Here is a 14447-nt window from a genome sequence, read left to right as displayed (position 1 = left end):
TTGTAAGTAGGAAAACCTGCAAAATCGGCAGTGTATCAAATTGATATCAAATTGTATCAAAACTTGTTCTCCCCACTGTATAAACAAAGTAGTTAATAAATTAAATGGATAGAACTTCTCAGAGTTACATATTAGAAAATAAACAGCAGTTACATATGTAAATGTAAACATAGAATTATGTTTTTGAAAGATAATATATTACCCAGATTTGTTTATATATAATTAAACATCACTATAGTCTATAATAATATCCAAACAGTTTCAGAATGTAAACTTTTTAATTAATTTATTTGAAAACAATATTAACAATGTTAAAAACATATTTTTGATGGTATATACAGAGAAAAAACAAGCCAAACAATATCTTCAACTGTGCAACACCAACTTGCTGAACTGAAAAGAAAAACCTTACCTTCCCCAATAAGACACTTCAATAATCTGTTACAAAATACTTCTGTTGGTTTTACTTTAAAAGCATGTAACATTATGTATACATACCGTATATAATTTATTCAATCTATTTAATATTTTATAAAATAAAGAACTATATAATTGAAACAATTACATTCTATAATACAATATTTTCACTGAGTTTTCTGCAATACAAAGGCAGAAATGGCTGTTATGTACCAGGTTCTGTTTCTGTCTGTCTTGTGTTTTTCTGGCAGATGCTATACAGTATGCATTAAATTACTCTCCATCCTATATACTGCAAGGATAACCAGTCACATCAAAAGTTCACAGAAAAGGAAAAAAACAAGGTCACATGATGCCTTTTAAAAGAATGACACTTTATGAACATAACAATATAGTGTGAACTGAAACAAAAAGTGCATATTCTACTGCAGGGGAGAAAGATTTAACAGAATCAAAATGAGACAAAGTACCTTTTCATCTAGCATAGCAGTCACAATTAACAAACACTCACACCGGTAAACTTGAACAATGGTAGAACCTGTAGTAATACACAGCAAACTGACAATGGCTATTGGCATCACCTCAAAAAGTAGAAAATTGGGACATTTAATGAAATTCCTCATATATGATTGAGGGCGACTCAGTTAGAGAACACATTTTTAATAAAACATACATGTTCCTGCAACTATCAAAATACAATTTACCATATCATCAGGCACTGAGCACATTGAACCAATAACTGAGTTTTACCCCAAATGATATGGTTGAGTGGAGGCCAACCCAGTGAGACATTATGCTGACAATCAACCAACAGGATTTTAAAATAATTGGTTATTTAATCACGAAGGTTGTCTAAGAAAATAATAATAAAAATACTTGTATAGCTGAAAGTTGCTCTGAAATCTGCAATTATGTGTCTTACCCAGGGTCACTGTTGTGAGTAATAGCAAAATGACCCAGTTATGTTTAAACAATGTGTGGCTCATGTCACAACAATGTTTACATTAGGCTGACCCCAGCAGGAGGCCAACATAAGTTTAACTCAATCTAGAATGGGCTCCTTCCCTAATGGCAGCATCACTCTGAGATGAGTTGACCTGAGTCTTTAGTGTGGATTAGAAATTCTAAAAAAAAAAAGCTTTAGCAGAGGCAAGCTCTACCTTGCTAAAGGTACTGCTGATATTTATGGTTGAAGGAATGTTAAAGATATCTTCATACAAAAATATTTCCATTTAATTCACATAGGTGTATACCATTAACCAATGTAGTATTTAGTATCTCTTTTTTTACATGAGCACATACCTAGCTAGAAACATAATTTCAACTATTAAACATTATCTTTTTAAATTAACATTGCACATAATAAAGGGTAAAAATGTAAATAATGGAATAATTCAACAACTTTGATCTTTTCAACCAAAATGAAGCGCTAGCCTTTTTTATTGACAGTGACAGATGAAGTGACAGTGAGTCAATATTCTATGTGGAGAATTTAAAGATTGTCTTAACATTGTACAATTGAAAATGTACTCCACAATGCGTTGCAAATTTCACTTTATGTCGAATTCCAATATGTTGTTCCATTTTGTGTTAGCCAGTGACTAATGTAAATTGAGGCAGTTAAGCATGTTTGTATAAAGTTCTGTAGAGGTTTTCATCTGATATAGTACAATATTTTAAGAATGTGCGGTAACTCAAATCAGTTACCTACTGTTGTAATTATTTGGGGAAAACATATATAACTTGTGTAAAAAACAAGAATAATGTAGTATTTGAAAAGTTACATTAGAATGTATTTTGTGGCTCTACTCCACAAATAATATAAAAAAACATATCCGCTAACCTGCAGATTAACCGTCTACTTTATAAACAACAAAACGGTAACCCGCAAATTATGAAAAGTACAAGTTGGTAGTTTAATACTGAGAATATTCTTTCCACAAATAACCTGAGAAAAAAAGATGTTATGTTATGTTATAAAGCCTAAATAATCATTGTATGATAACTACCATAAACTGTATTAGTGACGTCCTTCCAATCATTGCAGCATTTGTTACATTTAAGAATATTATGGATATTTATGAATTGTCCTGGGGTGATATTTATAAATATTCCTGGGGTGATTTGGGAAATAAACTACTGTTACTTAGCTGTATGTTACTTTATGATTGTGAGCTGATAAAGGCATTAAGATCTTATTGTCCCATCTTCGTTAAATGCCAGTGAAAAGAATAACGCACTTGGTATAACAGCAATACGTAAGAAGGTTACCTTACAGTACATTCACTTTGAAAACAACATTAAAGTTTGGATGAACAAAATGCAGTATGGTTTTAATGATTTTTTTAATGAAAAGATTGTCATTCTTTAATCATTTTGTTGTTTTTTTTACAATTAATTAAATATTTAATTCTAAAGCAATATAAGGACATTGTTCTAGTTGATGTTTTAATCATCAAAAATATGTCAAACAAAGAACAGAATTTAGGGGTTAAAAATTATATCAACTACAGTATGCTTAAGGGAGACTGCCTCAAACTTTGAAGAAGAAACAGCTGATGTCCAACATCAAAATCAAACCTTTTTATCCTTTTCCTAGGGAATATTTAGATTTTCATTAGGTTTATAAAACTACTGTTTCATAACGGTCTTCTTATATATGAAAAAATATATAATGTATGCAACAACTGCATTACAAAATCATAAGTCATAGACACATGAGGAAAATGAAGATGCAACTTTGAAGAAGCGAATGCTTACTATGTGTAGTGATGGACAGATGGTCTGAACACAGTACAGACGGACACAACGAGACTGCACAATGATTACCTTGTTTTTTTTGCTGAACACCTTTATAAAAATCACAGCACTGTTTACCTTTTGATTACTTTTCTCTGTCCAGCAGTGTCACGATGAAATGTGACGAATTAGTCCCATTAGCTCCGTGACGCAGGAAATATATGGTGGTGCAGTGAAGCGCAGCCCTTTTGCCCAAGGACTCAGTTTCCATTTCTGGTCGAGCCTTCACCTTGGGGGCATCCCCTGTCGAAGCAGCTTCCGCCTGTGGTTCACCACAGTATAGGGTACAAAAACAGCTTTGTCGGAAAACGGTGGCTCCCAAGGTCACCACAACCATATTTTCATTTACTTTCTTGCTGTGGAAACAAAGCCAAATTGGCTAGTTTAAACAGCAGAGGACACAGCACAGCTTGGTTTCAAGTATGCCTCTGTGTCTGCCACCTGTGACAATAGGTTCCAGGGGATATCTCACTGTTGTGTCAGAGTCCTTGATGCTAACGAGTGAGCATATTTCTAAAGTCTGAAAGGCTGCCAGTCTGGTTGTGGGAATGGTGGTGTTGTCGCTGCTGTTGCTGGGGCTGTGGTTGCTGAATGTAACCCACAGTACCTTGCTGTGGAATATTAGTGGTTTGGAAAAAAGCCTGAGTAGGTCCACTGTGTAAGAGTCCTTGGGGCTGCATCTGTCAACAGAAAGGCAGCACAATGTTAGCGAGGTGATACTAGTTAGCCTCCTGAGTGAGCCATTGCCCCTTCCAGGCCAGGCCCTGCTATTACATTAATGTGAATACTAGGAATACTACAGTACTGTACCTGAAAGAACTGATGGGACTGCTGCAGCTGCAGAGAGTGTTGGCTGGCCTGCTGCTGAGCATGGTAGGTGGGCTGGGGCTGGGGTGTGATAAAGCTGTTGTGAGGGATCATGATGGGGGACGTGAAAACGGGAGAGGGGACCAGGACAGCGTTGCAGTTCACTTGCTGCATGGGGAATGACGGGGTCATCATCTGCTGGTCCAGGGTGTATCTAAGAAAGGATGGGTGCGATCAACAGGTCAAATATGTTTGCTGCTGCTGTTCTCCTGCATTGCATCTCCAGCTGATTAAGTCATTGCTTAAGCATTGTCCTTGTTGCTTTAGGTATTTCTTGGTGATGATTGGGACCTGTTAGTGGTAGTTTCATGGTCACTGTACTATAAATATATTTTTAAACAGTTTATAAATACAATTATAGAAGTCATAATCTAGGATATGTATTAATATTTCAATGCATGCACTACATACTGTACGGGTCAAATTATCAATAGTGTAAAAATCATGAATACACTCACACTTTCACATGCATGCACTCAAACACACACTCAAATGTATTCTCAAACACACACTTACTTGGTTTGCTGGATGGCTGTGTTGCACTGGAAAGTCTGGGAGCTAACGCTGCAATCAGGTATGAGGGTCTGCATTGGCTGGTTGAGCAGCATTCTACCACAAAGAAAGGTCTCTGTCATGCTACCAGGTTTAAATCATGCTTCCAAAGAAAGGTTGGTTCCGCTTTATATAACATCTAGCTTATAAATACTTAATAATACTTTCATAAGCATGTATAATATGTGTAAAAGCATCTAAAACCATATGTCAAGTTTCATCAGTAACATTGTCATGCATCTTGGTAGGGCATTGCAACTCCAAGAGAGCAGGCTTCATTCTCTGGACCACTCATTGTAGTGTAGACATAAAAAAGAAAGGGGAAATTTGTTTGCAAAGGGTTCAAACTTTAGACTAAATATATGACATGAGGCATGCCGAACACATATGCTTTCAAATTACAATATATTTACATGTGCATTACATATTTATTTAAGTAATTTAGTAGATTGTCTTAATCACAGTAACTAACAGTATTGAGTGCAAATATTTCCGTACTTTTATATCTTACCCTCCCCGGGAATCAAACACAAATCCCTGTCGTTGCAAACAACAACTTGTTCTACCAACTGTGCTACACAGGCACTACAGGACACTACGAAACATGAGACAGGTCACCAACTTTCTGCTGATTTATGACAGTTCTTTCATGAACCCTAGGTTTATTGTAGGGTTTGTTAAAGGTATATAGACGGATCTGCCAAACGTACATTTTGTTAGAGCGCAAAATGTTTGGCAGTAATCCTAGACTACTTAGAGAATGGTTATCACTTGGCAACAGCCACAAAGTCAGATTTGGCTACTGAAAAATATCATAAAATCTAAAATGTGAGTTTGTGTCTAGCACCACACGGTGTGCATCATCATAAGGTTTTGTTGGTATTTGTCAACCGAGGAACATTTAACACTGTAAATGTCCTAAGTTGGGGCTATTATCAAGGTCAGTGTATTTTCTTTACCAGTGTTCTAACATTACAATTCTTCCCTCCAGAGTGTGTCATCCTGCATCCCACCTTTTATAAACTCGGACAAGCAGTTACAGATGCTTTTAACCTTCATAAAGTCTTTATACAATGAAAATTATTTACATCAATTTAGTCTAAATCATGCAACTACAAAGAAAGGTTTATGTCATGCTGCCAAAAAGCTACATTTCAGTCCCAAAGATAGAGCTTCAACTTCTCAAAATGGGCTCCTGCGCCATGGGGGCTTACCTGTAGATTGGGCTAGCTATTATTTTTCATCCTTGACATACTCTATTTCTAAATCTGCCAAATACAGAGTAAGTACAATGGAAGTTTTTTCCCCTTTCAGTTTCGACTCAAGGAGACTTACATCTCCAATGTCACCCTAACCTTTTCCGGCTAACTAAAAGGGGAAAAATAGGATTGTATTAATATTTTGGACACCATCTATCCATCTATCCAGTCTCTACACTAACAGTAGCATATGTGATGGCACTAGTTAACAACATATTTTGAAGTCAACACACAAAGACATCAATTATATTCCCAATGTTATATTACTCTGGGGAAGTTGATAAAATGTCTTGTTGCCAAAATCCAGAGTATTGGCTGAGACCAAGCAAAGTTACTTTCTCTTTAAGGTAACATTAAGCCAATATTAAGCATGTTATTTAATTAAAAAGCTATATTATGTAACTATTTATAATGTAAATATTGAATAATAAACAGATTACCATATCATTGTTTCCCAAAATGCACTTGGTTACAAGTGACTTCAGTTCAGACTTTAAGAAAACCTGAGTGACCCAGAACATGAGCGCCAGACTTTGGACAACATGTTCCTAAAAAATTCTGCAACAAGAAATCAGACTTAGTGGTTCAACGTCTGTAGTTCTCACCGTATTTGTCCCTCTTGGCTGAACTCAGTATCTGTGTGTCTTTGGTTTGTATCTTGCAGGGGCTGTGCATTCGTCTGCTGAGAGAACATCATGGGGTTGCTGTAGAAGGGCGTGTTCAGGCTGGTTTGGGTCTGCACAGGGAAACTGACAGTCTGTATCTGCCCACCTGCGCTCCTTACCAACCTCTGCTGTACCTAAAACAACAAGAACACTGAAACCAGAGTTCACACTTCCCTGCTAACTCATCAAACCTGTGAGTTCACACTACCCTGCTAACTCCTTAAACCTGTGAGTTCACACTACCCTGCTAACTCCTCAAAGCTGTGAGTTCACACTACCCTGCTAACTCCTCAAACCTGTGAGTTCACACTACCCTGCAAACTCCTCAAACCTGTGACTTCACACTACCCTGCTAACTCCTCAAACCTGTGACTTCACACTACCCTGCTAACTCCTCAAACCTGTGACTTCACACTACCCTGCTAACTCCTCAAACCTGTAAGTTCACCCAGCTACAATAAATGCTGAAAGCTATTGGGAACAGAGTGACTGTTGTGGTACCTGAGGGGAGGGTTTGCTGTGCTCTCTGAGGACAGAGTGAGGGGACGAGCCGCGGCCTCCATGGAGAGGCTGTTTGGAGTGGTTCGAGGCTTGCCTGATCACCCCAGACTGGGCCTGCTGCTGGGCCGGCCTCCCTGGACCCTGCTGCTGGAGCTGTGGCTGCCGTAGGACCTGGCTAAAATCACTGTGGATGGGCTGCTGTAACAACATCTGCACACACATACAGATTTGCAAACAATGGAGAGATGAGCTACAGTATCCACTGTATGACCATGGGCTTAGGTTTAGGGATTGTTTTAGACAGGCATCTAACTAGCGCTAAGCCGGGTTACCTGGAGGTTAGCCAGTTGCAGCTTCTCCTTGATGTCATGCAGCTCCTGCTGCTGAGTCTTGATGTCCATCTGCAGGATGCGTGTCCTTTCCTCCAGCTGTTCCTTCAGCTGGTGCATGACACCCATATGAGGAGCAGGGGGCTGTGGCTCCTGGTACATGGACTGCTGTGGCTGTTGTTGTTGTTGTTGTTGTGACTGGAAGAATGCACAGTGAGAATTCATCAGGCGTTTCACACCTCAGTACCACGCATAGGCCATGCTCAGGCCAAAGTCTTTAGACTGTTATGAGCCACAAGGGCTCTTCTGTAGTTAGGAAATGCAGCACTCAAGTACCAGAAAAATCACCTTCAAAATGATTCCTGGTTAATTAGGACATGCAGACATAGGAGACCCTTTTACTGGGCCCCGTTTAAGATGAGTTGAAGTGATCATTGAGATAAATTCAAGATACTTGAGAATAGTAGTATTGCATTCAGATTTACATTATGATCATCCTGAATGTGTGGTGGGTGGCAGGTTGGGATGGATTTTAATGTAAGTAATGTGCTGTATAAATAAAGTTGGATTTATATTTCAGATGGACACACAAATGAGCAAGGAAGATAACCGCAAATACCAGGAGACCACTAGTCAAACACACACACAGGAGACAGGAAGACAAAACACCAACCATTGAGGAGTGCTGGCTGCAGGTAGGAGAAAGGGGGAGACTCAATTGGGGAACAAGATCAAAAGAGTTTCGCTTCTGTATCAAAGTCTACAAGGAAAAGGACAACATAAACAGACAGGGGATTTAAGGAGGATTCCAGGACGCTACTGCAAACAATAATATTCTACTACATCTATTGGTTTTTCCACCGGCAGGCTCATGAACTAACCTTTTTAGTAGGTGCGAGTCTGGCAGAACTGTTCTCCATCCCAGTGATGGATGCAGACTGCTGTGAGGGCGTGCAAGCTTCTGTGTAGCGCATAGAAGAGTTGGCTGCTGGAAAAAATTATCCGAAACTAAATTGAAAATAGTATACAGCAAGTATGTGGTTCCATGTGGATTTGGGGTGATGAGGTGTAGTGTGGTACAGGGTTCCATGTGGATTTGGGGTGATGTGGTGTAGTGTGGTACAGGGTTCCATGTGGATTTGGGGTGATGTGGTGTAGTGTGGTACAGGGTTCCATGTGGATTTGGGGTGATGTGGTGTAGTGTGGTACAGGGTTCCATGTGGATTTGGGGTGATGAGGTGTAGTGTGGTACAGGGTTCCATGTGGATTTGGGGTGATGAGGTGTAGTGTGGTAAAGGGGTTCCATGTGGATTTGGGGTGATGAGGTGTAGTGTGGTACAGGGTTCCATGTGGATTTGGGGTGATGTGGTGTAGTGTGGTACAGGGTTCCATGTGGATTTGGGGTGATGAGGTGTAGTGTGGTACTGGGTTCCATGTGGATTTGGGGTGATGTGGTGTAGTGTGGTACAGGGTTTCATGTGGATTTGGGGTGATGTGGTGTAGTGTGGTACAGGGTTTCATGTGGATTTGGGGTGATGTGGTGTAGTGTGGTACAGGGTTCCATGTGGATTTGAGGTGATGTGGTGTAGTGTGGTACAGGGTTCCATGTGGATTTGGGGTGATGTGGTGTAGTGTGGTACAGGGTTCCATGTGGATTTGGGGTGATGAGGTGTAGTGTGGTACTGGGTTCCATGTGGATTTGGGGTGATGTAGTGTAGTGTGGTACAGGGTTCTATGTGGATTTGGGGTGATGGTGGTGTAGTGTGGTACTGGGTTCCATGTGGATTTGGGGTGATGTGGTGTAGTGTGGTACAGGGTTCCATGTGGATTTGGGGTGATGAGGTGTAGTGTGGTACAGGGTTCCATGTGGATTTGGGGTGACGGTGTTGTAGTGTGGTACTGGGTTCCATGTGGATTTGGGGTGATGAGGTGTAGTGTGGTACTGGGTTCTGAGCAGGTATGACAGTATTTGGGTTAGCAGCGTGAAGGACAGCAGCAGGGCCACTCACACGCTGAGTCAGACAGGGCCGTGTGGGAGGATTTCCGGGAGCTTTGGGAGGACACTGAGCATGCCCTGCTAATCTGGTCCCCTGCGGGAGGATCCAGACTGGGGCAGATGTCCAGGTACACATCCGGAGTCTGCAACACATAATATAGAATCAGATAGTGACACCGGAAAAAACTCTATCTGGGACACTTTATCTGGGCCTTCCTCAAGAAATCAACGACAGATCTGTTACCATGCTGGATTTGATCTACGAACATTTCGGTTACTGCTCATATGCTCTAACCACTGATCTATCTGCCTCATATCTGCTTTTACCCACTCAGAATTCTGAGATTGTACAGGATGTCTGCGATGGGAACTAGATTCAGTGAAATGGCCATCCATAATAAAACGTTATTGGGTGTTATTGTAAAAGGTTGTATTGGTCAGTGTTTTGATCTAAAAGTCTTTATACCTTAATGGAGGATGAAGTTGCCAACTCAGGTGACGTCTCCTCCAAGCCAAACTCTCTCCTCCTCTCTGCTCGCACCTCTGCGTAACTACAAGTCAGTGAAAGAGTGCAGTAGAAAGATCAAACATCAAATCTATGCTTCAATGTGGCTGAAATTGTTTTCATTTGAAGGCCTTGCCATATAGAGCACCCAGCTAAGAGAGACAGCACACCTTTTATCAACAAGATATTACAAGATCACTAGAGTAATAGATCAGGTTAAATATCTCTGCACTAGGCTGATACTCGTGAACAACGGGGAGGCTAAAATGTTTCACCTTCAGGGGGCATCAGAGTATACGGTACCAAACATGAGAAATACAGGAATGTATTTTACCTGACAACTATATGGGTGCACACTATGAACTCTGGCTTGGAGTTCCACTGGTGGTAAGTAATGTAGTAATGTGTCTGAAGCCAGATCCACTGCTGGCCCTTGGTCAGAAACCGATAGTAGCAGGATTTACCCTTCCCAAACTGCATTACTGTGAGGGCAACACAATACAGAAAGATATTTTCAACAGATCAGTGGGTGATACACAAACCCATACACAACCCTGCTCTGGTTCACACTGTACAATGTAGGAGACAATGGCAATGTCCTGAAACATCAGCGTAGGTGTAACAAGGTGTAAGCAGCCCCATGGGTCCAGGCTTTTTACACACATCTTATGGTAGAGTGGTAATAGAAATGTAACTAACAGTGTGATGACCTATTTTTCTTAATGCTGTCTGCATCCGGTGTTTGTTTGAGTGGGGGATGGGGGTAGTGAAGACAGGTGCTTACATTGCTTATGACACTGCGCTATAAGCTCCAAGTCATCGACATGATAGTAATCATAGCCAGAAGTCCCAAGAACTTCAAAAGGCAAGTAGCCAATGATTGGTGAAGCCCTGGAACGAGAGAATATTAAAGATATTAAACCATTAAACAAAATGTGACAATAACTATACATTTCTTTGTAATTCAGCTTGGACAAAATAACGTGAATTATAATTCCATTTTGTTTAGGATTAAACAAACCTAAAAAAGTCTGTATTGCATCAAGCACATGGGGAATAAAATCTGATTCATACAGATTTGACACATGGAAAGAGTATCCTCCCTCTGGGTGAGTGTGACGCTGGTCATGCTTAAAATATGCATAAACACTGCAATGTGCTATAATCACAGCTATGATTATGACATGACTTTGGCTCACTTGATAATGCATTTAATTAATCAATCCTTAGTTCAGTCCACCATACGCCAAATTCAGAATGGCATGCTGGTCACATTATAAAGGCAGCCATTCTGGAGACCCAGCACAGCAGTTTGGTAAGGAACTGTGAATGTCTAATTATAGCTCAGCAGAGGACAGGACGTACAGTTTCCTCGCCTGGTTTTACCTTCTTGGCCAGTTATCTAACAGTGTCTTAGGGTAGCCGTCCTCAGTGCTCATCAGGTGTTTGATAAGCAGGTCTTTACGGATTTGATGCTGCGCTTCTGGTGTTATGACAGTATGTACCAGCCTGGGCTGGTTCTAACTGATCTTTTAACACCAGTGGCATGCCTTGTGGCCCAGCCTGACCATCCAGGGCCATCATGGGTCAGAAAGCCCGGCGAAGCAGTCAGCCGGTCACGTCTCTAGCAGCAGAAGTCTGACCACCCTAAACCAATCAGATGGCAAGTAACAGCAGAGGTCTGACCCCCCTAAACCAATCAGATGGCAAGTAACAGCAGAAGTCTGACCACCCTAAACCAATCAGATGGCAAGTAACAGCAGAAGTCTGATCATCAAAAGCCAATCAGATGGCAAGTAACAGCAGAAATCTGACAACCTTAAAGCAATCAGATGGCATGTAACAGCAGAAGTCTGATCATCCAAAGCCAATCAGGTGCTACATTACCACGGGACACACAGTGGATCAGTGTGTCACACCAGTTAATAACTGTTTACAAACATCAGTATCACATGTATGCCAAGTGAGCACAGCAGCTGTCCTCTTAAATCTATGGGTCACTGTGGTGCTACAGATGTGCAACCCAGAGTCAGTTGGTGGGCATTGATGATAGTGTTGCTTTCCATCAGGCTGTGAAAAATCAGCTAAAGAGTGATAACAGATGGCGCAAAATGTGTCTCTCAGATCTTCTTACCTGTGGTCTAAGAACAGGAACTTCCATTCAAGGCTGTGTCTAGATGTGAATTCATCGCATGGATCTTCAATATTACACAAGTCCTAGGAATGAAAATAAAGGCAAGGTAAGTATTATTTACATTGCAATATCAATGATAACAACTTCATTTATTTATATTTTTTATATGTGTGTGCCTCTTCTGCATAATGGTGCCGCTGTGTTTTAATGTGCTGGGTAATGTCATTTTTACCGCCATGCGATACATTAAAATCAATGCGACAAACCTTACAAAAAGCGTGTTGGTTGTTGATATGACTCGGTAAGATGCATGTAAATTGTTGTGTCCAACACTGTGGAAATTTACAGCTATATTTTGATTTCTTTGCGGGAACACTGCCTTCACCTGCCATTATTATCGCTCGCTTTCGGGTCTGAACTTTCCGCCAAGCTTGCGCAGAGATCAACTGCGCAACTGGGTTATAGGTTGCCAGGTTGAGGTGACAAACTTGTTGAAAATTGTATGGTGTGTGGATTGTGTGAATAGTATGCTTTTCATACAAGATCTGGCAACTAGTCAACATAAAAAAATTAAAAAAACATATTGGTCAGATTATTTATAAAGGAGTTTGGGCCATGCAAATTACGGGAGTTTCCCTGGAGAAATAAACCGTGAAGGGTCTGGGAGAGAGGGCTAAAAACTGGGAGAAACCCGGGAGTATTGGCAGGTATGCAATAGTCATTTACAACATTAAGAATGTCAATACTGTATTTCTGATCAATTTAATGTTATTTCATTGGACAAAAACAAGGACATTTGTAAGTGACCCCAAGCTTTTGAATGGTAGTGTAAATATAATAATATAAAACAACAGGCTATCCGCAAATGGAATCAACAAATATTTCACAAAAGAGAGATGAGGATACCTTTAAAAACTGCGGAGTGACTAATCGTACGGTGGCAACAAGGCAGACCTGCTCTTCCAGCGACGACTGCAGGGTTCTTGGTAATGTCAAATCATACCCGTTACAAAAGGATGTAGGCACTGTGAGTCAGAAGGAATATAAAACAAAAGTCTCTCTAAACACTTCCCCAGAGGATGGATGTACTGCACATCTAGCATAGCAAATTTTTGTCATAGTTCTAAAATAACAATCCTTTCAGGAAGAAAAGATCAACCGGTTCCAGGTTAGAGGTGATGGCAAATCAGTTATAACATATCATATTGGCTATGACTTGAGTTATTCTACAAGTGCCAAATAACCCTGCCGTTTTCACCCGCCAAAAATATACCAGGTACATTTTTTTACCGGCTAAGTTGACCAGGTAAGAGAACACCAACAACTGGGACATTTAGTTAACTTCCTTTGCTTACGAACAGAACATCAGAGGGTGTCTTGCTCTGGGACTCAATCTAGCAACTAGGCATTGACTGAGCCTCTTCAGGACATTTGACCTATTTGTTTTAAGCCACTCCAATATAGCTATGGCTGTTTGTTTGGGGTTATTGTCCTGCTGGAATATGAATGTTTCCAGTCCCTGATACAAAGAAGCATCGGCAGATCTTGATGCTGCCTACCACCATGCTTTACGGTAGGGATGGTGATCTCAGGTTGATGTCCAGTGTAATAAATAAGGTTTATCTTACTATTAGATAGCTAAGTGTTCATCTGTTTGTAGCTCAGTCAGTAGACATAGGTAAAAATAGCATTGTTATGGCAGTGAAAGTAACATCTGTAAACACATTAGTATTTTAAATTATTAAAAGATTTGGAAACTAAAACATTCCAAAGAACTTCCCAATGTCATTTGAAATGGATTCAGAAAAAGAAAACACCCACCATTGTTATGAAACTTGAAATCTCCAACAAATTTGACATACTCATATGTAGGAGGTTCCTTTGGGTTCATGTTTCCTCTCGCTAAATGACAGCAGAACTCAATACGTGTCTCATCTGGAAAAAAGAGAAGATAAAAGTTATCTTTAGCAATTACTTATTTATTGTAATAAAGAAAAATAAATGATTGAGATTTACAGGGAAAGTGAATAACCTGTTTACAGTGTATTTACACATGATCTATTGGATCTTCGTTGTTATATATAGTGTCTTGCAAAGGTTTTCAGACCACTGATCAATTGTCTCATGTTAATGTATGCAAATGGTAGATTGAAATGTCACTTTATTTGATGTTATTCTGAAACACTGAGAGTGAAAATATATTATTTTAACATGTCATTGGTAATATTGGAGTTATTTGTGAGAACAATTAAAACATTTAAATATTTGGCTTGACTATTCAACCCACATACATTAATTGATCATAAGAGCTTTACGTTTTTTTGCGGAATATCCCAACTTTGCAAACAGTGTCAGAGTGATTTTGACTCTTTGTTCTTAACAGATTTGCTCCAGGTTGTTTAGGTGCACAACACAATTTCTAA

At 39.9% G+C, this 14447-nt stretch overlaps 1 protein-coding gene across 5 annotated transcripts in view; it reads right to left on the bottom strand.

Moving 5' to 3' along the window:
* Window positions 1-269: 269 nt before the first annotated feature.
* The window catches only part of npas2 (neuronal PAS domain protein 2), a 46438-nt gene continuing 32260 nt past the window's right edge, over window positions 270-14447 (bottom strand). For 2 of the 5 annotated variants that reach the window (XM_010895418.4, XM_010895419.4), the window contains exons 8-22: window positions 13846-13959; window positions 12931-13049; window positions 12025-12107; window positions 10675-10781; window positions 10225-10372; window positions 9852-9936; window positions 9399-9528; window positions 8271-8377; window positions 8063-8149; window positions 7393-7587; window positions 7061-7270; window positions 6500-6693; window positions 4600-4692; window positions 4027-4237; window positions 270-3896 (exon numbers count right to left, since the gene is read on the bottom strand). In XM_010895418.4, coding sequence (XP_010893720.2) covers window positions 3711-3896; window positions 4027-4237; window positions 4600-4692; window positions 6500-6693; window positions 7061-7270; window positions 7393-7587; window positions 8063-8149; window positions 8271-8377; window positions 9399-9528; window positions 9852-9936; window positions 10225-10372; window positions 10675-10781; window positions 12025-12107; window positions 12931-13049; window positions 13846-13959 — 2069 coding nt within the window. In that variant the 3' untranslated portion in view covers window positions 270-3710. The remainder of the gene's footprint in view (window positions 3897-4026; window positions 4238-4599; window positions 4693-6499; window positions 6694-7060; window positions 7271-7392; window positions 7588-8062; window positions 8150-8270; window positions 8378-9398; window positions 9529-9851; window positions 9937-10224; window positions 10373-10674; window positions 10782-12024; window positions 12108-12930; window positions 13050-13845; window positions 13960-14447) is intronic. The other 3 variants (XM_010895422.4, XM_010895421.4, XM_020048540.3) reach the window with 3 other exon arrangements.

The sequence above is a fragment of the Esox lucius genome, chromosome 7, assembly GCF_011004845.1.
Source record: "Esox lucius isolate fEsoLuc1 chromosome 7, fEsoLuc1.pri, whole genome shotgun sequence".
Taxonomy (NCBI): Eukaryota; Metazoa; Chordata; class Actinopteri; order Esociformes; family Esocidae; genus Esox; species Esox lucius.
This window is presented reverse-complemented; position numbering and strand designations above follow the sequence as displayed.